Genomic DNA, 23,733 nt, shown 5'->3' on the forward strand with positions numbered 1-23,733 from the left:
TACCCTGGTCTGCACAAATCAGCTAATACATAGCAATACCGGGTTCTGGTCCGGGTCGGGTTGTCGGGCCACGCAGTAAAGAATAAGAGCACGTGGCGACATTTTATTGGGGTCCGAATGTAGAGCTACGTCAAGTGTCCGGACCTAATAAAAATTCTTCGACTTGACGAGGAGAAGAAGTGATGCGGAGACATAAGACCGGCACAGGATAACAAACCCGTACAGGCGGACATCTTATCATAGGGCTGCTTTAGTTCGTTAGTAGTGGAGCTCATATTAGTACTATTTTTAGTTATACAGCATATTATATACTTTTTGTTATTTTACTGTTTTAGAATACTTCTTCTTTTAAGCTGAGGAAGAAGGAGAAAGGAGGTATGATATAGTTTTTACAGCTTTAATACAAATCAAGCTCTGCAAATACCTTGCAAGCTTCTACTGTTGCATTAATTCCTGTTTGCTTGTGTCTTCTACCGTGAGATCCTACATCAAGAAGAAGGTGAAAAAACTCTTTATAGCTACCCTTTCAGACAGGAGAAGAAGGCAATCCGTAGAAATAAATGGATGGGAGCGAATTCGAAGAGGAAGAGGTGCGAAATCAGACGGTGCAGATTTAAAAAAAAAAAAAGCAGAGGCCAAGATCGCTTAATGGAGAATCTCAAGCGGCTTATGTTTAGTTATTAAATAAGAGCCGTAGATGAAAATGGTGATTAATTAATACATTATCATAAATGATAACTATTTAATACATCGTTAAAGTAATTAAAATAATATATTTGCTGTGAATAAAATTATAATTATTGATCAATTATAATTAAAATAATTAAAATGAAAGGATGGGATTAAATTTAAGTAGTTAAAATGGAAGGCTAAGATTGTATTTGGGTGAAAATTAAAGCCTCTTTTATAATAGTATTATTTTGCATAGGTATATATATAATATATAGATTGAGCCATTTCACATTTCATGGTGTTTGCATGTTAGTAACTTGGTTCAATTTGTATGTTGTTATCATTTTTTAATATTTTGCCCTTCTTTTAGGTAGTTTTAGTTTAAATAGATGCGGCTTGTATTTGTTTGAAGAGAGGTGAAATGAATCCCTTCGTTCCCTGTCATCTGATTGAAGCTTCTACAAGTGATTCGTCGCAAGCGTTCCAATCCAGCATCAAGAACATGCATAAGCATGTTTTTTTATTTTTCTAGGTTTCTAGCACATGCAGCAGTCAGACAGGCTATGAGATCGCAAGAGGCATGCCGAACGGGAGAAGACGGCATGAGGGAGGAGATCATGTGAGAGTTTGAGCTAGGCATAGACATGCTCGTGGGATCGGAAGAAGTGCCATGACTTCGCAGTAGGCGCAAGTTCAAGCGAAAAGGTGGAGGAGCAAGTGACCGTCTGATGGTTGACTTTTCTTGGACTGTTCTTTGTGAACAATAGGTAAAGGAGAAGTGGCAATCGAAGGGAAGATTTTTCTTGAGTTTTGCTTTGTGGATAGCAATTGTTTTTTTAGATTTATAAAATTGAATCAATGTGGAAATTGTTAGTAATTAGATCTAATTTGTATGTTTTTATAAGTTTTACTGTTTTGCCCTTCCTTTATGTCATTTTAGTTTAAATAGAGGTAGCTGTATTTATTTGAAGAGAGGTGAAACGAATTTGGACACCGGACGTAATAATTTTCCCCATAATAAGCCTGAAATTTTTTGAATCGGGTCGACCTATTTAGCATACGCATTCGGACTCAAAAACACGAAAATGACCCGAATTAAATCTGAATATTAATAGAGTTAGGGTTTAGGGCAGCCCGCTCGCGTGCTTCAGTTTTTGTTATTCGCCTTGCCTGTTTCGCTCCGTGCCGCTGCCACCGGTCCCGTCTTCTTTCTTCGTTGAGTTGCAGGGATTGTCTTGAATCCTAAAGAAATTAGACGCAGGTCATACGACGACATATCCAGGTCTTCTTTTCTCCTCTGGAAATTCGATTGTCCTTTTTAGGGTTCAGATTTCAACGGCATATATCGACGACCGATAATTGTTTTTCATTCTTGAATTGAGATAATGGGTTGATGGCTTGGCAAGCATATTAGTAGCGGCTGGTTCTTGAGGCTGAAACGTAGGTGGTTATTGGTTCTTGAGAAGCTGGTAATGGTTGAATGATTGAATTGCAGATGGCTCATGCCTGGTTCTTATTACTATGAGTTTCCACAAAATTTTTACTTTGGAGTTTGCATGATTTTAAAATACAGGTTATTTTAAGTGGAAATCTTCCAAAAAAAAAAAAAATCTATCATTTTAATTATTTGGAAGTAATTAAGTAAATTATCTTCTAAGTTTTGTATTTTTATTTGCTAAATATTGTGTTTTCTTTGAAAAAGAAAATATAATATCATTTAACTTAATTGTATGCTTCTCTTTTAATGACGATCGCTCATCTAATGGAATTTATCCTTAAATTTGAGGAGTACATTTCTATTACAAACCCATTATTTATATCTCCACTTCAACCATCCAATAGCACAAAATTACTTTTGAAGCAATGAAAAAAGAAATGCTCAAACCGAAATGATGACGGGTGAAAAACTTATGGAGAACAGTGGCGAACGAGAAGGTTGAATGGCGGATCCAAATATACATCATATATATTGTATTACATGGTAGGAGTTACATATACATGTTTGTTTGGTCGGAAGGATCGTAGTCGGCAGGAGACCGGGGTTAGAAAAACCGTTGTTTGTTAATGGAGGTCGGAAGGACCATAGTAGGCGACGGAGGTCGGAAGGACCGTAGTCGGCAGGAGATCGGGGTCAGAAAGACTGTTGTCTTTTGATGGAAGTCGGATGGACCATAGTAGGCGACGGAGGTCGGAAGGACCGTAGTCGGCAGAAGACCGGGGTCAGAAAGATCGTTGTCTGTTGATGGAGGTCGGACGGACCATAGTAGGCGACGGAGGTCGGAAGGACCGTAGTCGACAGGAGACTGGGGTCAGAAGGAGACTGGGGTCAAAAAGACCGTTGTTTTGTGATGGAGGTCGGAGTGACCATAGTAGGCGACGGAGGTCGGATGGACCATAGTCGGCAGGAAACCAGGGTCTGAAAGACCGTTGTTGGCAGGAGACCGGGGTCTAAAAGATCGTTGTTGGCAGGAGACCAGGGTCTGAAAGATTGTTGTTGGCAGGAGACCTGGATCTGAAAGACCATTGTCTTGTGATGGCGGTCGGAGTGACCGTAATAGGCGACGGAGGTCGGAGGACCGTAATCAGCAGGAGACTGGGGTCAGAAAGACCGTTGTCCTCTGATGGAGGTCGGAGTGATCGTAATAGGCGACGAAGGTCGGGTGGACCGTAATCGGCAGGAGACCGGGGTCAGAAAGACCGTTGTCCTGTGATGGAGGTCGGAGTGACCGTAGTAGGCGACGGAGGTCGGATGGACCATAGTCGGCAGGAGACCAGGGTCTGAAAGACCGTTGTTGGCAGGAGACCGGGGTCTAAAAGATCGTTGTTGGCAGGAGACTAGGGTCTGAAAGACCGTTGTTGGTAGGAGACCTGGATCTGAAAGACCATTGTCTTGTGATGGAGGTTGGAGTGACCGTAATAGGCGACGGAGGTCGGAGGACCGTAATCGGCAAGAGATTGGGGTCAGAAAGATCGTTGTCCTCTGATGGAGGTCGGAGTGACCGTAATAGGCGACGAAGGTCGGGTGGACCGTAGTCGGCAGGAGACCGGGGTCCGAAAAACCGTTGTCCTGTGATGGAGGTCGGAGTAACCGTAGTAGGCGACGGAGGTCGGGTGGACCGTAGTCTGCAGGAGACCGAGGTCAGAAAGACCGTTGCTTATTGGTGGAGGTCGGAAGGATCATAGTAGGCGACGGAGGTCGGAAGGACCGTAGTCGGAAGTATTCTGAGAGAAATGTGGGCATCATGTGGTGGCCTGGTGAAGCTCAAGGCTTCAAGTAGTGGTCCGACGGAAGTCTGGGCCTCATGTGATGTTCTGGTGGAGCACACTGCCTTTGATGATGATCCGGCGAAGACAAGGGCCTCTGGAAAAGGTGAGGGCCTCTGGTGAAGGTGAAGGCCGTTGGAAAAAGTGAGGGCCTTTGGCGAAGGTGAGGGCCTCAGATGAAGACGTCAGGCCTGAACGTCGGGCCTTGAGCAGAACGTTGGGCCTTCAGCAGAACGTCGGGACTTGAGCAGAATGTCGGGCCTGAACGTCAGGCCTTGAGGTGGTGGTCTGGAAAGGCTCCGGTGGTGGTCCGGCGAGGCTCCGGCGGTAGTCCGACGAGGCTCCAGCGGTGGTCCGGCGAAGTTCCGGCAGTGGTCGAGGAGGAGCTTCTTTCTTCTCCTCTTCTCTTCTTGCTTCTTGCTTGGCCCCCTTTCAAGAGAAATGAGGGGTCTATTTATAGATTTTCTGGAGTGGCATGCCTCGTAAATAGGTGAGAGATCAAGGGTAAATGTGGAGTGGTTGGATGGACGGCCGATATTGAACCCCTTGATCATGGACCGTTTGTCAGGCATTTGGAGGCCTTAGTTATGATTTCGGAATTCGGTGATCTTGGGCTCGTTGGATTCGTCTCGTCTAGCCGCTCGATTCGACTATAAGAATGTCATTTTTGGAAACCGTTTGGTAATACAAATTATGGTTTGAACCTTCCAAATATGCTTCGGGTCTTTGATTTGGAGTCATTTCGGTTCGGATTGAGTTGAATTTGGTGTTGTTGGGTTCGTATTTTCGAGACGTTCAGTTCTACTATAAGTTTATTGAAATCGGAGTTCATATGGTCTCCGATTTAATTCTTGGAGTTTCCAACTTAATTTTATCTTGAGATTTATAAAAAAAAATCAATTTTTTTAGGGGGGGCACGTGCCCTCCATCCGCCTATGCCCAAATGGATCTGATCTGATATATATATATATATATCAATTTTTTACTAATATTAGATGTTGATCTTTTATATTTTTTCAGTTACATTTAGATTTCATTTAAAAAAAACTTTTTATTACTTATTAAAATAAAATAATTGTATCAAATTTTAAATTTTAGCTAACATTTTATTATAAAAATCAATAAAAAAAAAAGTCGCCCTAACGAAGCCTTAATGTCAAAATTGAATCTTTGGCAGTCCGTTTTATTATTTTACACGAAAATCGTGAGGCCATGTGCTTAATAAACAAATTGGTCTGGATGAAGAACAAAGACACGTGCCTAAATAGTCTTCGAACGTAACCGCACACGTAAGAGGCATGATATTTTGGACCGCAGATTATTAAATATTTTTAATTATTATAAAAAAATCTTAAAGCGCGCCTCCTCAACGATAAGGCTACTCCTATATATGGGCAACTCCTCCCCCGTTATTATTATTCATCAATCAAATTCGCTCCTTGTTTGGCAAAATCTTATCTTTCTGTCATCTTCCTTCTCGATCCATTCAGTCATGGAAGCCATTAACATCTTCACCTGCTTAGCTCTCTTCCTTTCCCTCCTGCTGCTACCCAAAGTACTCTTCATGACCAAAACGGACAAGCAGAAGAAGAAGAATCTCCCTCCAAGTCCACCTAATTCCCTTCCGATCCTCGGCCACCTCCACCTCATCAAGAAACCGCTCCACCAATCCCTGGCCCAACTCTCGGCCCGACACGGCCAGATTCTCCTCTGCCGCTTCGGCATCCGCCCCGTCCTCGTCGTCTCCTCCGCCTCCCTCGCCGAAGAATGTTTCACCACAAATGACCTCTCTTTCGCCAACCGCCCCAAGTTTCCTTCCACCCGCCTTTTGACGTACAACCACACCAGCCTTGGATCCGCCCCCTACGGCCCCCATTGGCGCGATATGCGCCGCATAGCCACCATCGAAGTCCTTTCGGGCCACCGCCTCTCCTTCTTCTCCGATGTCCGGGCCGACGAGGCCCGAGCTCTAGCCCATCGGCTCTTTCTTGACACCAAAAATCAGGTGGATTTCACGAGAGTTGAGCTAAGGTCGCGGCTTTTCGGACTGGCGATGAACGTGATGATGAAGATGATGGTTGGAAAGCGTTACTACGGAGAGGAATCCGGGGACGACGAGGCGCGGCGGTTCAGGGAGTTAGTTGAAGAGTCCTTCACCCTCGCCGGCGCTTCCAATGTTGGAGACTTCCTTCCTTCAATGGTCGGGTGGTTTACACGGCGAAGAGTGCAGAGTAGAATGGCTCATATACACAATTACAGGGACAAGTTTATGCAGGCCCTTGTAGAGGAGCGTAGGAGGAAGATAAACAAGGAAGAACAAGAAAAAGAAGCAGGCGAGTTTGCAGAGGAAGATCAGAGGAACCATAAAACGATGATAGATGCTATCTTATCGCTCCAAAGAACCCATCCTGAGCAATACGATGATTCTTTCATAAAATCTCTTGTAACGGTATCTAATTAGATCTAAAGCTCTCCCCTTTCCTCTTCATTTTTCTCTTAATTTATTAACAATCTTTTCTCTCTCTCTCTTGCAGACATTGCTATCAGCAGGAACAGATACTTCATCAAACACTATAGAATGGGCGATGTCTCTCTTACTAAACAATCCCGAGAAGCTCGAGAAGGTTAGGGAAGAAATTGATGAGAAAGTAGAGAAAGGTCGTCTTCTCGATGAATCAGATCTCGCCAAGCTTCCATATCTCCACAGTGTCATCAACGAGACGCTTCGACTGTATCCTGTAGGTCCTCTTCTTGTTCCTCATGAGTCATTAGAAGAATGCAAGGTGGGAGGCTACAATATACCAAGTGGTACAATGCTTTTGGTGAATGCTTATGCGATTCAGAGGGATCCTGCAATATGGCCGGAGCCGACTAAGTTTCTTCCTGAAAGATTTCTGGAGAATAGCAAAGTAGAAGGGGGGAAGATGCTTCCATTTGGGATGGGGAGAAGAAGATGTCCAGGTGAAGGACTTGCCATGAGAGAGGTGGGATTGGTTTTGGGTACTTTGCTTCAGTGTTTCGAGTGGAGAAGAATTGGAGCAGAGGAGCTGGAGATGAAGGAAGGTTCGGGCCTCACAATGCCGCGAGCAAATCCTCTGGAAGCCTTGTGCAGGCCACGCGAAGCCATGATTTCTACACTGTGTAAGCTTTAGAATGCTCAATTATACTTGGGAGAATGAAAGATTAGTTGGGTGTATTGGCCAGCCTTTTAAATGAATATCCAAATAAATAATGTGATTTTTTCATGTTCATTTTTAATGTATGAATTTAATTTTGAGTTTTTAGAGGAGTAAAATGTAAGAATGTTTGGGGGCTTGAATTTGTGCTTAAAGCTCGTTATTTTGGGGAGCTTTGCAACTATCTTATTATTATTAGTTAAAAAATAGTTTTTTTAGTAAAAAATTAATTTTTTATTAAAAAAATGTTTTAAGAAGCAGTAAGAAAATCAACCCAAATGAAACCTAAGTCTTAAGAGAGATGAGTGAAGCCATGGCAACAGTGTACATATTATAAAGAAAAAAAATTTCATATTGGAAGAATAAATTGTGCTACTTTCAGGGAAAGAGAGGCAAAGACTGCATAATTAGGGATTGATTTGAAAATATAAAGATTTTGGAAGGTAAGTATTCTTTTAAGAAATGAGGTGTAACCTTTTAACACTAATGTTGTCATGGGACAAAAATTTTGTACAAAGCTTATTAATAAACTTGCAGCACTCATTAGGAAGAATAGAACCCCTAATCTAATAGGTTATAGAGCTCCATATTGTAAATTGAATGTATTGGAGTCTGCCTACAAAAGAGAGCAATTTGGCCTTCCAACCTTCTAGTCGATTTGTAATTTTTTGCATGAGAGGAATAAGGAAATATGAGATTTGAATTATCTTAATAGAGATATGAATGCCCAGATAAGTCATGCCATAGCCAACCATAGGAATATTTAGCATATTAGCAATTTCTGAAACATTTAATAAAAAAGGGGAGGTGATGACAAAGTTCTTACCCTAAATCACCTGTAAACCACCCAGAGAAAGACGCAAATTTGTTAAAACAATTATGAAGAATGGGTGCATTATGAGTAGTGGTTTTGCCAAAAACTAATATATCATATGCAAGAAGGAGGTGAGAGATAGAAATATCACCAATATTGATACCTTCCAAAATATTCTCATCATAGCCAGCATCAAACATAAATGAAAAGATATCCATAATGATACAAAATAAATAAGGGGATAGGGGACATCCCTAGTGGATACCCAAAGAGGAATTAAAGAAAGTTTAAAGCTCACCATTTATGCATATAGAAAAATATACCTCATCAATACTATCATTTGTCCATGCACTTTATGAACAACTCTGAAAAACCTTTATGAAGGAGTCTTTGGAGCAAAAAATTTCTAGAAATCTAATTAAAGCTTTAAATATGTCAAACTTTGTACAAAATGAAAAAAAAAAATTAAAAAAAAAACTTTGTACAAAATAAAATTATATAACCCAATTCATAAAAATCCTTGTGAATTTTAAAAGCTAAATGAATGTTATCAAAGCTAATCCTCTTCTTAATGAATCTTGATTAATATTCATTAATAATATGGGGCATTATAGGTTCAAGGCTTTGAGCTAAAATCTTAGCAATGATTTATAAAAATAACTATAAAGTTAGATGGGTATGTAATTTGATATAAGGTTTGCATTGCAAGATTAAGAGATCAAGGCAATAACTATAGCTTTAGCCCTCTTAGGCATTTTGCAATGATTGAAGAAGTACTTAACAATGCAAACTTGATGCCCAATGATATGCTAATAGCTTTTGCAAAAAGGTGAAACTGTTTGGGCCAGGGGTAGAACAACTAGGAGTAGAAAAAAAATATTAGCCTTAATCTCGTCATCAGTTATTGGAATGGTTAGGTAGGTTAATAAGTGAGCAGGGATAACTTTACCATAAGGAATTGGCTTCAGGCCATTAGTTGAGGGGTGGCGTATTGAAAATAGTATGAACAATGGGTTGGACAAGTCACCCAAAGTATGAGGTGAGGAATTGACAATACTAATGTGCTTGATTCGATTATAGTTATGCCTGATTTTCTCTAACATAGAGAAATTTTCAATCATCTTCATCGTGAGAGAGCCAACGTACTTTTGACCTTTGAATGATCCAGGAGGCCTTGGAAGAGGAGACAACATCAATATGACCATTAATATCGTTAAGGTTAGTGTTAAAGCTAAATTTAAGGGATCCCTTCCTAGAAGTTGGAGGCAAAAGTGTTAGACAAATTCAGCCATTTGTATTTTACATTTTATTAATTCGTTTTACACTTTTACTTTACACGTGTAGTACCGGTACTGGCTCCCTTTTTTAAAGCCTACCGATAGCTGTCTATATATACAGACACTGTACTTTGGTAATTAATGAGAATTCTATTTTTCGTTTCTTTCTTCGTCTTCTTCCTCCGTCCCGTACCAGCTCTTTCCTTCGCTCATTTCAAGCTTTCAAAAAGGACTGTTGTTGGAGAAGAACTCAGAGAGAGGTATCAAGAAAAGTGGAAGAGGCCCAAAACTTAGATTTTATAAGGTTTTTAAGGGATTGCAAATTTAGGTAAAGAGAAAAAATAGGGTTTGCAGTGTGGTTTTGGGAAAATGCAATCAAGAAAAAAATCTCAAAAGTTATTATTTTTGGTCCAATAGTTCTTAAAAAGAAACAAGTGGTTTTGGGGTATGGTGGTAATAAAGAGAATAAAGAGGGAGTGGTTAGACATTCTTGGCTTATCAATTTTATATTAGAAGGTGGGCAATTTCTCATCAACCAAAATCCTATCCAATTTAATTTGAATAAGGAAGTCAGCCAATTGATTAAACAAAATAAACTAGCTACCAACATAAGCCAAATCCTGAATTCTAACCTCAAAAATCATGTTGTTAATGATATTTCCACCAACTTTTTCTTGAGGAAACCTGATACAGTTAAAGTCCCCAAGGTACTTAATCTTGGCTTCCATAATACAAATCAGGTTAAGACTATGAGAGCGGGATAATTCTTTACAACTAAAAACTTTATCAGGATTGTAAAAGCCCCGAATGTTCTAGGATTCTATGTTAGGGGGTTTCATTGAGATTTATTTGATTGGGGTGTACCTTTTATGAAATTTTTGAAACCGATAGATTTAGGCATTTACGGGAAAATAATGTAGGTAATCAAAACCTCTTGCATATATGAGTCGTCAACATTCTGCGAGAAGTTAAATTTATTATGAGATAGATTGAATAGGCCTGTGGGTGGTTTTGGAGGGAACTCATCAACTATTGTAGGAGATAGAATTTGTGCCTATACTTTATAATCATGTCTTCTACAATTAAGAGAAATTATAGACATCTATAATTTTGCTTATATCATGAATTATTTCAACTTGTTCAAATCTTATGATTTTTTCCCTTCCTAAAATTTTTCCATAAAATTTTAAGTATTTCATCATAAAATAAAATATAAATTATCTATATCATTGAACCTTAAAAAAATTTCCGCAAACAACCTTTATGCATCAAGTGATATAAAATTAATATTTATAATATCCTTCATAAATACTTTTCGTATAAAACTTTTATAAATACATTTCGTATAAAACGTCGCCTACATTAATTAGCGAAATTATTATGCAGAGGTGATGTCTGATTCAAGGTGAATTATTACGTCCGGACGTCCGGACATCCAATTCAGATGTGCCACGTCACTCAAATACATCAGGATCATGTGCATTTTGGTGCCTTGAGGAATCTGAATGGATAATTTGCCCTGATTCAGAGTGTGATGAGCTGAAACCAAACGGAACCATTCATAAATTGTCAACACGTAGCAATCTCTCAACAACTTTTGCAAAAGTTGCTCCAAAAGTCAACTTTATCACATGTGACTAATTATTGAATTCACCATTCAATAATTGATCATCAAAATTTCTATAAAATCGATTAATCGTAATCGCTTCTGCGGCGAAATTTCCGCCATGGACGCCGTCCCCATCTTCACCTGCTTAGCTCTGCTCCTTTTCTTCTTCCTCATAGCCAAACTCTTAATAGCCAACAAGAAGAAGAAGAAGCAGAATCTCCCTCCGAGCCCTCCTGATTCCCGTTTCATCCTCGGCCACCTCCACCTCCTCAAGAAACCCCTCCACCAATCCCTTGCCCGTATCTCGGCGCGACACGGCCCGATTCTCCTGCTCCGCTTCGGCATCCGCCCCGTCCTCGTCGTCTCCTCCGCCTCCCTCGCCGACGAATGTTTCACCACCAACGACCTCCCCTTCGCCAACCGCCCCAAATTTCCCTCCACACGACTTTCCACCTACAACCACTCGGGCATGGGATCCGCCCCCTACGGCCCCCAGTGGCGCGATATGCGCCGCATAGCCACCATCGAAATCCTTTCGGGTCACCGCCTCGCCTTCTTTTCCGATGTTCGGGCCGCCGAGGTCCGAACCCTGACCCGGCGACTCTTTCATGATTGCACTGATGATAAGGATTTCACCAGGGTGGAGCTCAGGTCGCGGCTTTTCGGTCTGGCCATGAACGTGATGATGAAGATGATGGCCGGGAAGCGATACTACGGTGAAGAGTCCGATGACGGCGAGGCGCAGCGGTTCAGGGAGATAGTGCAAGAGGGTTTCACCCTCGCCGGTGTTTCCAATATCGGAGACTTCCTTCCTTCAGTACTTGGGTGGTTTGCACGGCGCAGAGTGCAGAGTAGACTAGCTAAGATTCACAGTTACAGGGACAAGTTCATGCAGGCTCTTGTAGAGGAGCATAGAAGGAAAATAAAGAAGGAAGAAGAAGAAAAAGAAACAGATCAGAGGAACCATAAAACGATGATTGATGCTCTCTTATCGCTCCAACGAACCAATCCCCAATACGATGATCGTTTCATCAAATCTCTTGTTACGGTATCTTCGATCTAAAACTTTGCCCTTTCTCTTCTCTTTTTTTCTTAATTAACGCATTCCTTATATCTCTTATCTTGCAGACATTGCTAACAGCAGGAACAGATACTTCATCAAACACTATTGAATGGGCGATGTCTCTCCTGCTAAACAATCCCGAGAAACTCGGCAAGGTCAGAGAAGAGATTGATGAGAAAGTAGAGCAAGGTCGTCTGCTCAATGAATCAGATCTCGAGAAGCTTCCATATCTCCACTGCGTCATCAACGAGACGCTTCGACTGTATCCTGTAGGTCCTCTTCTAGCACCGCATGAGTCATTAGAAGACTGCAAGGTGGGAGGCTACAATATACCGAGCAGAACGATGCTTTTGGTGAATGCTTATGTGATTCAGAGAGATCCGACGATATGGCCGGAGCCGACGAAGTTTTTACCTGAGAGATTTCTTGAGAATAACAAAGTGGAAGGGGGGAAGATGATTCCATTTGGGATGGGAAGAAGAAGATGTCCAGGTGAAGGACTTGCCATGAGAGAGGTGGGCTTGGTTTTGGGTACTTTGCTTCAGTGTTTCGAATGGAGAAGAATTGGAACCGAAGAGGTGGAGATGAAGGAAGGTTCGGGCCTCACAATGCCGCGAGCAAATCCTCTGGAAGCCCTGTGCAGGCCACGCGAAGCCATGTTTTCTACTTTGGCTCAGCTTTAGAATACTCAAAAGTTAGAACTTAGAACTAAATATATATATATATATATATATGGAGACGAGGAAACACTGTCCATAGGCCAGTTAAAATCTGGATCGAACTAGCGGGCAACCCGCACCAATTTACCCGAGCCGACGATTAAGGCTTACACTGCCGTCCAGGGGATTCGAACCAGGCACCTGAGCTTTGCCTAGCCAGTTCTCCACCACACTTACTAAACAGCGGTGGGTAGAACTATATATACTTGCTCTGTGATTTGTGAGCATATTAATAATTAAAGGCAAATTTATTAAAAAAAGTAGGTTTTTAATTTAATTAACCTGAAGAAGCATGTTTAAGAAATAATATAAAAAGGAGAAAATACCTTACACAAATTTTCACTTTAAAAATTAGTAAAAACGTTTTTGGGTTTCTTAGAATGTGGAAAACAATTTTATGATAATTTTTTTGAAATTTTACATATAAGTCATTATTACACATGTTGAATAAAAATTTTATGTAACAACTTACATTTAAAATTTATGTATTAAAACTAACGTTTTTTATTATTAAATATATGTAATAAGTACTATATTATATTTGGAAATTAAAAAATGAGTTATAAATGGCTTATATGAATGATTAATTATTATTTAAATTTATGTAATAAGTAATATATAATAGTAATGTTTAAATAAAATTATATAAATTTATCCTTATTTTTGTAGAACAATCTAATAATGGTGAATATAATTAATATTTAAAATTTTAAATAGCCATTATAACATACAAACGCATTCACGTACACTTTGAAATTACATTATTGTTTGATTGAAGCTTATATCTTTATAGATCATATGATATAATAGGTTGTTGTAACTGACCACATGATATCAATGAATAAGGATACTGATACATCATACAAAAATTATCTTGATATGGCACTAATCTCAAAGCAAAATCAAGTTGGAAAGTTCCGAAATCAAAATCAGGAGCATCTCAACTCCATTTTCAGCAAACTTATAGTCGAACTGAGCGTCTCGGAAATACGAACCCAACGACACCAAATTCGACCCAATTTGAGCCCAAATGGATCCAAATCAAGGACCCAAAGCGCTGTTGGAAGGTTCAAACCACAATTTGGATTACCAAACAGATTCCAAACATAACAAGCTTTTAATCAAATCGAGCGGCTCGACGAGACGAATCCAACGATCCCAAGATCATTGAATTCCGACATCACTACGACATTCAAACGTCAATCGAACGGTTCATGATCAAGGGATTCAAGATCGGCCGTCTAACCAACCACTCCCAACTAACCCTTGATCCTCCACCTATTTAAAGGTCATGCCATTCCCAAAATTTATAAATAGAGCCCCCTCTCCTCTTGAAAAGGGACCCCCAGAGCCTAAGGAAAAAAGAGAGAGATCAGATATCGCTCTTGCTTCCTAGCCTCCTCGACCACCGCCGAAGTCTCGCCGGACCACCGCCGATCCACCGCCGGAGTCTCGCCGAACCACCGCCTAACACCTTGTGCTCCACCGGACCACCATCTAACGCTGTTGCTCCGCCGAACCACCGCCTGACGCCCTGTGCTCCACCGGACCACCGTCTAACATCGTTGCTCCGCCGAACCACCGCCTGACGCCTTGTGCTCTACCGGACCACCGTATAACGTCGTTGCTCCGCCAAACCACCGCATAACGCCGTTGCTCCGCCGAATCACCTCCTGACACCGTGTGCTCCACCGGACCACCATCTAACGCTGTTGCTCCGCCGGACCATCATCTGATACCCTCATCTTCGTCGGACGCCCTACGTTCCGCCAAACCTTCACTTGAAGTTCTCATCTTTGCCATGCCATTGTCGAAGACTTTCATCTTTACCAGATCATCATCTAAGGCCCGGAGTTCTGCCTGATCATCATCTAAGGCCCGAAGTCCTGCCAGACCATTACTCGACACTCGGACTTCTATTGTACAATTGCTACTTGTAATCTGATCGTCCTTAGAGACGAGTCAGCCCATTATAATTAACTCAAGTTCTAGTGAAATCTTTTTCAACTAGGCTAGGCCCCGTGGTTTTTCCCCTTTCAAGGATTTTCCACGTAAAAAATCTTGTGTTCTCTGTGTGTGAGCTAGATATCCGTATAATGCTAAGACGAACGATTAAAACTCTATCGCCGCGTATATTCTAGTCCATAACATATACAAAATTAAAAGGATTGTTGCGGGCTAGAATAGACGTGATGATAGAGTTTTAATCGTTCGTCTTAGCGTTGTACGGATATCCAACTGAGCAACGACGTTAGACGGTGGTCGGCGGAGCACAGGGCGTCAGGTGGTGGTCCAGCGGAGCAACCGCGTTAGGCGGTGGTTTGGCGGAGCATAGGGCGTCAGGTGATGGTCCGGCGGAGCAACGACGTTAGGCGGTGGTGGTCCGGCGTTGGTGGAGCAGCAGTGGTTCGTCGGAACTTCGGCGGTGGTCCAGCGAAACTCAGGCGGTGATCTGAGGCAAGGAAGCAAGAGCGATCTCTGATTTCTCTCTTTCTTCCTTAGGCTTAGGGGTCCCTTTTCAAGAGGAGAGGGAGCTCTATTTATAGATTTTGGGAATGGCATGGCCTGTAAATAGGTGGAGGATCAAGGGTAAGTTGGGAGTGGTTGGATAGATGGCCGATCTTGAATCTCTTGATCAAGAACCGTTTGATGGACATTTGAATGTCTTAGTGATGTCGGAATTTAGTGATCTTAGGCTCGTTGGATTCGTCTCGTCGAGCCGCTCGATTCAACTATAAGTTTGTTATGTTCCAAATTGCAGTTTGAACCTTGGGTCCTTGATTTAGACCCATTTGGGCTCGGATTGGATTGAATTTGGTGTCGTTGGGTTCGTATTTCTGAGACGCTCAGTTCGACTATAAGTTTGCTGAAATCGGAGTTCGGATGATCTTGATTTTAATTTTGAAAGTTTCCAACTTGATTTTGCTTTGAGATTCGTGCCCGATCAAGATAATTTTTGGACGATGTATCAAGGATCATATGCTCTATTGACACATAATCCTATTCCTTCAAGCAATTATTATGAACATTTTTTTTTTAAAATAATTTATTATTGTTAAAAAATGAGTTTCATAATAAAAATATTTGAATTAAAGTTATTAGTTATTTCTTATGACACTCATTTTTTCAAATAATAATAATAAATTCAATTTATTTAACATTTTTTAATAATATGATTAACAGCAATTTATATTTTATTTTAAAATATAAGCACACCATTATTTAATAATTCATTAAAATAATTATAACTAATTCAAAAAATTTCAAAGCCCTACAAACTTTCATGAAATTAATAATATGAAGAATTATAACGGTTTAATTAAAAATTTTAGGCAACTAACTCGGCTTATTGGAAATCGGAAAATTGTTTACGGTTTCTATAAATTAGAATAAAGTTTTCCAATTTATTAGATATTGGAATTCAACGCCTTTTTTTTTTTCACCAGCGAGAGTGCATTTGGCGGCTTCACTAATCTTCGGCTGATTTAGAAGAGACACTCATTGCAAAAAATCTCCTGACCCGTACTTCATTGAGCCCACTTAAGAGGTGAGGCTGATTTAGAAGAATCAAGCACGAATTGAGGGTTCCCAACCTTACTTATCCATTAACCAAACTAAATAATGGTGGGTCCTACACTATTTTTAAAAAATAAAAAAATACCCGTGTCAGTTGACTATGGATGCGCTACTCAAAGATAATTTTTAATTAATAACAACTAAGGGGCAATATAGTACATACAACCACGTGGCATCCACGAGATAAGTCGGTTAAAATAAACAAATGCATGGCATTGGGCTTAGCTGATTTGGTGGGCCAGTGTAGTTGGGAACCCTCAGCTCATGTTCGATTTCTCTCTCATGCGGCGCGACTCGTCTGGGGAAAAAATAATTGTATGGCCTTTTACTAGGTCCGGTGTCCTGACGTCGCTCTACGTTCGGACGCCAGTAAAATAGTGCCACGTGCTCTTAATCTTTACTGCGCGGCCTGACGACCCAACCCGGATCGGACCCGGGAATGCTATGTATTGGCTGATTTGTGCAAACCGGGGTATTGCTCGATATTGCTCGGCAATAACGAGAAATATCATTATGTCAAGACCAATACTTAGCAATACTGAGCAATACCCTGATTTTACTAGGTATTGCTCGGTATTGCTAAGTATTGCTTGGTATTGGTCTTGACAAAGCGGTATTTCTCATTATTGTCAAGCAATACCTAGCAATATCTAATAATACCGAGCAATACTCAAACATAGCAATACCGGGTTCCAGTCCAGGTCGGGTCGTCGGGCCGCACGGTAAAGATTAAGAGCATGTGGCGACATGTTATGGGCTTCCGGATGTAGAGCTACATCCGGTGTCCTGACCTAATAATTGTTCATGCCCTTGTGGGTCTACTTACTAGTAAGCATACCGAGGGATTAGTTACGCCATCAAACATACCCTTTAGGTGAGGCAGCGGTTATTGTTATGCTCATTTTCCTTTAAAATATAAATTTTTATTATGTTTTATTAGAAAATGATATTACTGTTAATACGATCTTTTTAAAATTAATTTTTTTCGCTAACACAATTAAAAAAATTATCCTTTTAAAAATGTCAACGGATGGATATGAGAGGGATAGACATGTAATAAAAATAGTTGTATGTTGATATAATATTTAGTAGGATATTTTATAAAACTGATCAGAATAATTAAAAAAATTATATGTATTTTAAAATGGATGCAAACGCGTTTGGTTTAGTGTTCTTTTAATTCATATTTAAGACTGAATATGTTTTACTGCCGAAGGCAAATCTGCTTCTGGTGCATCTGCAATGGAAATCATCGCGCTGTTACTGTCCATACCTTTCTTCTTCTTCGTACTCCTCATCTCCGCCCTCCGCCGGCGACACAGAAACAGTCCGCCAAGCCCTCCCTCGCTCCCCCTCCTCGGCCACCTCCACCTCCTCAAGAAACCCCTCCACCAATCCCTCGCCTCCCTCTCTGCTCGCCATGGCCCCATAGTCTACCTCCGCTTCGGCTCCCGCCCCGTCCTCCTAGTCTCCTCAGCCTCCGCCGCCGAATCCTGCTTCTCCAAGAACGACGCCGTGTTCGCCAACCGCCCCCGATTCCTCGCCGGAAAGCACCTTGGCTATAACTACTCTACTCTAGTCTGGGCTTCCAACGGCTCCCATTGGCGAAACCTCCGCCGCGTCACCGTCATGGAGATCTTGTCCGCCTCGCGCATCCACTCTATCTCCGATCTCATCTTAGAAGAAATTGCCGCGATGGTAAAAGCGGTGGCCGCGCCCGCCCGGAGCGGCAGTTTTATCGAGATGCGGCCAAGATTGTTCGAACTGAATTTTAATTTGATGATGAAAATGGTTGCGGGGAAGAGATTGAACCAGATGGAGGAGTTTCGACAGATTGTTAGGGAAACTTTTGAAGTGAGCGGAGCATCAAATTTGGGGGATTTCATCCCTTTATTGCGTTTGTTTGATTATCAAGGATTGGAGAAGAAGCTGATTAGGTTGCAGCGTAGAAGGAACTCTTTCTTGCAGGAATTGATTGATGAGCGCAGGAGAGAAATTGAGAGCTGGAGAAATTCATCATCAGCTTTTGATGGCGAAGAAGGAAGATATCGAGATGAAAGAGGGAGAAAATGCTTAATTGATAATTTGCTTTCTCTGCAAAAAACTTCTCAGGAGCAGTATTCGGACGAAATTATCAAAGGAATCGTGGTGGTAAGCCCTAGCTAACTTGTGCGCTTGATTTATTCGAAATTGAAAGTACAATTTCATTGCATACAAAATACTAAATACCAATTATTTCTTCAGGTCCTTCTATCTGCCGGCACAGATACGTCTGCCCTAACGACAGAATGGGCGCTCGCTCTGCTCCTACGCAACCCAACAGCTCTCTCCAAAACCCGCGCCGAGCTCGACCTCCATATCGGCAATAACCGCCTTATAAACGAAACAGATCTCCCCAATCTCTCTTACCTCCGCTGCGTCATCAAAGAGGCCCTTCGCCTTCACCCCGTAGCGCCGTTGATCCCCGCACACGAGTCCAATGAAGATTGCACCGTGGAGGGATTTCAAGTGCCAAAAGGCGTCATGTTACTGGTGAACGCGTGGGCGATTCACAGAGACCCGTCGCTGTGGGTGGAGCCGGAGGAGTTCAGGCCGGAGAGATGGGAAGGAGAAGAAGAGAACGGAGAGGTAACCAGGAAGCAGGGGAAGGTGTTGTTCTTTGGGATGGGGAGGAGAGGGTGTCCCGGAGAAGGATTAGCTCTGCGTGTTGTGGGGTTGGCTTTGGGTGCTTTGGTTCAGTGCTTTGAGTGGGGTTCCGATGAAGTTGGTGGGGCGGCGGTTGATCTTACGGAAGGGAGTGGGCTTTCAATGCCAATGGCGACGCCATTGAGAGTCTTCTGCAAGAAGCGAGATGCTATGGATCGAACTTTCTTTGCATGTTGAAGAAGTTTCTCCATCTTTCAATAATTGCTTTTGCATTTACTTGATTTTTGTAGTTCAGTATTTATAGTTGGACAAAGGCAATGTGCAGAGCACATTTATAAAGCTGTTATTTGTCTTCAAATATAAGGTGGTTTGATCAAATATTTTCCTATTTAAGTAGGATTACATCAAGTATCAATTACAAGATCATATTTTTTTGCTTTAGCCAGGGATTTTTTTTATATATTTAGGTCAATTAAATCGGCAAATTATTACGTCCAGTGTCCGGATTGGTACGGGCACTAATCCAGACCCGCCACATCACCCAAATACATCGGGCCCCAGTGTATTTTGGTGATGTGGCGCGTCTGGATTGGATGTTCGGACGTCCGGTGACCAGACGTAATAATTCGCCATTAAATCAGGCTCACACACCATTGCATATACAAAGACTCAAATCTAAGATCTCTTAATTGGCAGTTTAAGCTCCCAACCAATAGGCCAATGTGAGATGCATATGTCAGAGATGTTCTCACTAGACATTTGCAAGAGATTGTACTGTGATGTATGTTTTTTTTACGGAAGAGATTCTTCTTCTTGATAAGACCAGAGATGGAGTTGAAGGTAAACTTAAATTATGCGGTCAACTTTAGAGTCTAAAAGTTTTCATTAGAGTATACCTAAGACTGAATATATGGAGTGTAATTTTAATGAAATAAGTAAAAGAAGCTTAATATTAGTATAATTTAAATAGAGTAAATAGTAAATTATATTAAATTGATATTACATTAAATTGATTTTACTTCTTCTCACTTTTATTTGGTTTTTTCAGTATTTTTTAATTATAACTTATTAGTATAGCTTTTTTTTAATATTCAAGAAATATAATGTTATAAAATAAATTATTAGAAATTTGTAAAAATAAATTTAATAATAATATCTATAAAATATAATCTCCATTTTTGTCTTCTTAAAAAATGTAAATTAAATTTATGTATTTGCTCCTATTTAAATTATATGTATATTACACTGCTTTTATTTATTTTAATTATGAATATGCTCCTAGTAAAACTTTCACCTACAAATTATATCAAAATGTAGTTAAAAATTATTATATTTTTCTTAAGATTAGTATTACATAAAAAATTTATATTAGCTAATCTCAAAATAATTTTTAAATTTAATATCTATTATAATATAAATTATATTATTTAATGCTATATAAATTAATATTTAAGTGAAATATATTTCAGTAAAAAAAAATATTCTTCAGTATTCGTCCAATGGAAGTCATTGCTCTGTATCTCTTCGTTCCTCTTCTCTTCTTCTTCCTCCTCTCCGCCCTCCGCCGCCGCCAGAAATACTCTCCACCAAGCCCTCCCTCACTCCCTCTCCTCGGCCACCTCCACCTTCTCAATAAACCCCTCCACCAATCCCTCGCCTCCCTCTCTGCGCGCCACGGCCACATACTCTCCCTTCGCTTCGGCTCCCGCCCCGTCATCCTGGTCTCCTCCGCTTCCGCCGCCGAATCCTGCTTCTCCAAGAACGACGCCATCTTCGCCAATCGCCCCCGATTCCTCGCTGGAAAGCATCTCGGCTATAACTACTCCACACTGGCATGGGCCTCTTACGGCCCCCACTGGCGCAACCTCCGCCGCATCACAACCGTGGAGATCTTCTCCCCCTCCCGCCTTCACTCCATCTCCGATCTCATCTTTCAAGAAGTCGCCGCGATGGTAAAGGCTTTGGCCGAGGCCGCCAGAACTGGTGGGGTTATCGAGATGCGGCCGAGATTGTTCGAACTGAATTTGAATTTGATGATGAAGATAGTTGCCGGAAAGAAATTCAATCAGACAGAGGTGTTCCGGCAGATCGTAAGGGAAACTTTTGAATTGAGCGGGGCTACAAATTTCGGGGATTTTATTCCGTTGCTGCGTTTGTTTGATTATAAAGGATTGGAGAAGAAGCTGATTAGGTTGCAGGGTAGAAGGAATTCTTTCTTGCAGGAATTGATTGATGAGCGCAGGAGAGATTCAGCATATTCATTTGATAATGAAGCTGAAAGAGATCGGGAAGAAAAGGGGAGGAAATGCTTGATTGATAGTTTGCTTTCTCTGCAAAAAACTTCTCCGGAGCAGTATTCGGACGAAATTATCAAAGGAATCGTGGTGGTAAGCCATAGCTGACTTGTGTGCTTGATTTATTTGAAATTGAAAGTATAAATTCACTGCATAAAAAATAATAATAAATACCAATTCTTTCTTCAGGTTCTTCTATCTGCCGGCACAGATACGTCTGCCCTAACGACAGAATGGGCGCTCGCTCTGCTCCTACGCAACCCAACAGCTCTCTCCAAAACCCGCGCCGAGCTCGACCGCCATATCGGCAATAACCGCCTTATAAACGAAGCAGATCTCCCCAATCTCCCTTACCTCCGCTGCGTCATCAAAGAGACCCTTCGCCTCCACCCCGTAGTGCCGCTCATCCCGGCACGGGAGTCCAGCGAAGATTGCGCCGTCGAGGGATTTCACGTGCCAAAAGGCGCCATGTTACTCGTCAACGCGTGGGCGATTCACAGAGACCCGTCGCTGTGGGAGGAGCCCGAGAACTTCAAGCCGGAGAGATGGGAAGGAGAAGAAGAAGAAGGAGAGATGAGCAGGAAGCAGGGGAAGGTGTTGTCCTTCGGGATGGGGAGGAGAGGGTGTCCTGGAGAAGGATTAGGTCTCCGAAGTGTGGGGTTGGCTTTAGGAGCGTTGGTTCAGTGCTTTGAGTGGGACTCCGATGGAGGTGGTGGTGGGGAGGTGGATCTTACGGAAGGGAGTGGACTTACAATGCCAATGGCGACGCCATTGACAGCCTTCTGCAAGAAGCGGGGCGATATGAATCGAACTGTGTTTGCCTGTTAAGAAACTTTTAGGAGAGAATTGAATAGGTTCTCTTATTATCATGCATGATATTTTAGCTTGGTGTAACTTATGCTTATAAGGCTTATTTAATTCAAGCTTCGTTTGGAATGTTCTACAAAAAAGTGATCCATGGCCAGGATTCTTTACTATGGGTGTCAATTTGGATCAATGAGTTTGATTCATGTCAAACGCAACTTGACCCAACTATAAACGGGTTGACTCTAACCCGACCCAATTTTGCAAACAGGCCAATTTTGTCAACTCAGACCTAACATGTGCGATTTACTGGATTGACACGACCCAACCCGTGAGCAACTGTGGAGCATAGCGGGTCCGCTGAGTCTGGAGGAGTGGAGGCATCGACAGTGCTGCGGCAGGCCAGCGACAACGAATGTGGCGTGTGGTATGGACAACAACAACGATAGCTCGACCGCTCTGGCAAGATGCGGACGCAACCCTGACACAGACGCGACCCGACCGACGACCCTTAACGTGACACCTATCCGACGTGCGGGATGATCAAACGGGTCAATCCGGGTTGACTTTAAGTTGTCGGATCAACCCGAACCCGACCAGTATCAAAAATTCAAACTCAGACTCAACCCGTTTCACAAACGACCTGAATCCTAATTTTTTCAGGTTCGATTTCGGGTCGTGTCAACTTTTGACACCCTAATCTTTACTGAGATGCAGATTGCTTCACATGCCACATTCTCCTTCTCAAACAGATCAAAATTACATGAAAGTTTTAAAATTATTAAAGATTTTAAGGATTCCAAGAAATATTATTGAAAAAAACATTTCAACTTCTCCACAAAAAGAATAATAGAGAAACTAATCGTATTTGCCCAGAAATCATAGTCCTGAAGCAGCAATGAAAATAATCGAGCTCCACACCATAACTCCTCCATAAATTACCTTCCAACAAATTTCCAATTACATTTTTCAAAATTCATTTTTATCAAATGTTTTCTTTCATTTATGGCTAAAAAACAAAGCAAAAGACAAAATTGTGAATGAACAAAGAAAAAGCTTTCTAAGTTCTTTTCCAACGCATCTTCATTGCATCAAATTTCCTTCTTTTATATGCTCGATGCTTGGCTGCAACTCTAAGCTTCCTCTTGGCATGGAGCATGGGGTTCATTACAGCTATCAGCTTCTGCTGGGTTCTCCTATGGTCTCTCTTCCCTTTGAGGTTCTTTCTGATCCGATTGTAGACCTGTATGAAGTTCTCAACTCCCAAAATATCTCGTACACCATCACGAACTTCTTCTGCAAGTTGCTTAATCTCATCTGTAGTGGGAAACAATGAAAATGTTAAGTACTGTCCATCGTTTCAGTTCACCACATAAAATTTAAGAAGCAGAGATTATCCTAAAGCTTGAAGTTGGCTTTTTTTTATTTTATTTTGAACTTGGTTGGCCACCAACATGGTCATTATCAGTCTCACCTCCAAATTGGGCTTTATGAATTATTTTCCATTCATTTCAGTATAGTGTTCCCTAAACAATTACCATAATTTGCCTACCAATTTCTGCACAATTTTAGTTCTATTATCTTTGGCCTACCAAATCCTTCTGCATTAGTTCTTTCTATCCAACCCCATTAATACATCTAACCTCCACACATTATCAGGGGTGGAATCAACCATAATTTTCAGGGGGGACAAACTTATAAGTAACTGTCTGTAGATATGTCGGGGATCCAAGGGGGCGCTGCCCCTGGAACAAATTTTGATTTACTATTTCTCTTTATATTTGGTTCATCATTCTCTAACAATAACACCTCTATAAAA

The 23,733-nt window shown here is 41.4% G+C and overlaps 5 protein-coding genes across 7 annotated transcripts in view; 4 read left to right on the top strand and 1 right to left on the bottom strand.

Annotated features, from left to right (window-relative positions):
- Window positions 1-5,347: 5,347 nt before the first annotated feature.
- On the top strand, window positions 5,348-7,241 carry LOC110112138 (isoflavone 2'-hydroxylase-like). The gene is made up of 2 exons (XM_020844237.2): window positions 5,348-6,385; window positions 6,471-7,241. The coding sequence occupies exons 1-2, from the start codon at window positions 5,429-5,431 to the stop codon at window positions 7,086-7,088; spliced, it is 1,575 nt and encodes a 524-aa protein (XP_020699896.1). The 5' UTR covers window positions 5,348-5,428; the 3' UTR covers window positions 7,089-7,241.
- A 3,638-nt stretch (window positions 7,242-10,879) lies between these two features.
- LOC110112139 (cytochrome P450 81E8-like) lies at window positions 10,880-12,580 on the top strand. The gene is made up of 2 exons (XM_020844238.2): window positions 10,880-11,860; window positions 11,941-12,580. The coding sequence occupies exons 1-2, from the start codon at window positions 10,931-10,933 to the stop codon at window positions 12,556-12,558; spliced, it is 1,548 nt and encodes a 515-aa protein (XP_020699897.1). The 5' UTR covers window positions 10,880-10,930; the 3' UTR covers window positions 12,559-12,580.
- Window positions 12,581-17,268: 4,688 nt separating this feature from the next.
- On the top strand, window positions 17,269-19,242 carry LOC110112130 (isoflavone 2'-hydroxylase-like). Its single transcript, XM_020844227.2, has 2 exons — window positions 17,269-18,321; window positions 18,415-19,242. The coding sequence occupies exons 1-2, from the start codon at window positions 17,413-17,415 to the stop codon at window positions 19,051-19,053; spliced, it is 1,548 nt and encodes a 515-aa protein (XP_020699886.2). The 5' UTR covers window positions 17,269-17,412; the 3' UTR covers window positions 19,054-19,242.
- A 1,039-nt stretch (window positions 19,243-20,281) lies between these two features.
- On the top strand, window positions 20,282-22,084 carry LOC110112125 (isoflavone 2'-hydroxylase-like). Its single transcript, XM_020844222.2, has 2 exons — window positions 20,282-21,203; window positions 21,300-22,084. The coding sequence occupies exons 1-2, from the start codon at window positions 20,316-20,318 to the stop codon at window positions 21,936-21,938; spliced, it is 1,527 nt and encodes a 508-aa protein (XP_020699881.1). The 5' UTR covers window positions 20,282-20,315; the 3' UTR covers window positions 21,939-22,084.
- Window positions 22,085-22,813: 729 nt separating this feature from the next.
- LOC110112141 (small subunit processome component 20 homolog) overlaps window positions 22,814-23,733 on the bottom strand; it is a 37,250-nt gene continuing 36,330 nt past the window's right edge. For all 3 annotated transcript variants that reach the window (XM_020844243.2, XM_020844242.2, XM_020844245.2), the window contains one exon: window positions 22,814-23,231. In XM_020844243.2, coding sequence (XP_020699902.1) covers window positions 22,975-23,231 — 257 coding nt within the window. In that variant the 3' untranslated portion in view covers window positions 22,814-22,974. The remainder of the gene's footprint in view (window positions 23,232-23,733) is intronic.

This window comes from Dendrobium catenatum, unplaced genomic scaffold, assembly GCF_001605985.2.
Source record: "Dendrobium catenatum unplaced genomic scaffold, ASM160598v2 fragScaff_scaffold_1482, whole genome shotgun sequence".
Taxonomy (NCBI): Eukaryota; Viridiplantae; Streptophyta; class Magnoliopsida; order Asparagales; family Orchidaceae; genus Dendrobium; species Dendrobium catenatum.

Coding starts and splice junctions, on each gene's coding strand:
- LOC110112138 (XM_020844237.2), top strand. CDS start 5,429: ATGGAAGCCATTAACATCTTCACCTGCTTAGCTCTCTTCCTTTCCCTC. Junction 6,386..6,470: donor TCATAAAATCTCTTGTAACG/GTATCTAATTAG, acceptor TCTCTCTTGCAG/ACATTGCTATCAGCAGGAAC.
- LOC110112139 (XM_020844238.2), top strand. CDS start 10,931: ATGGACGCCGTCCCCATCTTCACCTGCTTAGCTCTGCTCCTTTTCTTC. Junction 11,861..11,940: donor TCATCAAATCTCTTGTTACG/GTATCTTCGATC, acceptor CTTATCTTGCAG/ACATTGCTAACAGCAGGAAC.
- LOC110112130 (XM_020844227.2), top strand. CDS start 17,413: ATGGAAATCATCGCGCTGTTACTGTCCATACCTTTCTTCTTCTTCGTA. Junction 18,322..18,414: donor TTATCAAAGGAATCGTGGTG/GTAAGCCCTAGC, acceptor TTATTTCTTCAG/GTCCTTCTATCTGCCGGCAC.
- LOC110112125 (XM_020844222.2), top strand. CDS start 20,316: ATGGAAGTCATTGCTCTGTATCTCTTCGTTCCTCTTCTCTTCTTCTTC. Junction 21,204..21,299: donor TTATCAAAGGAATCGTGGTG/GTAAGCCATAGC, acceptor TTCTTTCTTCAG/GTTCTTCTATCTGCCGGCAC.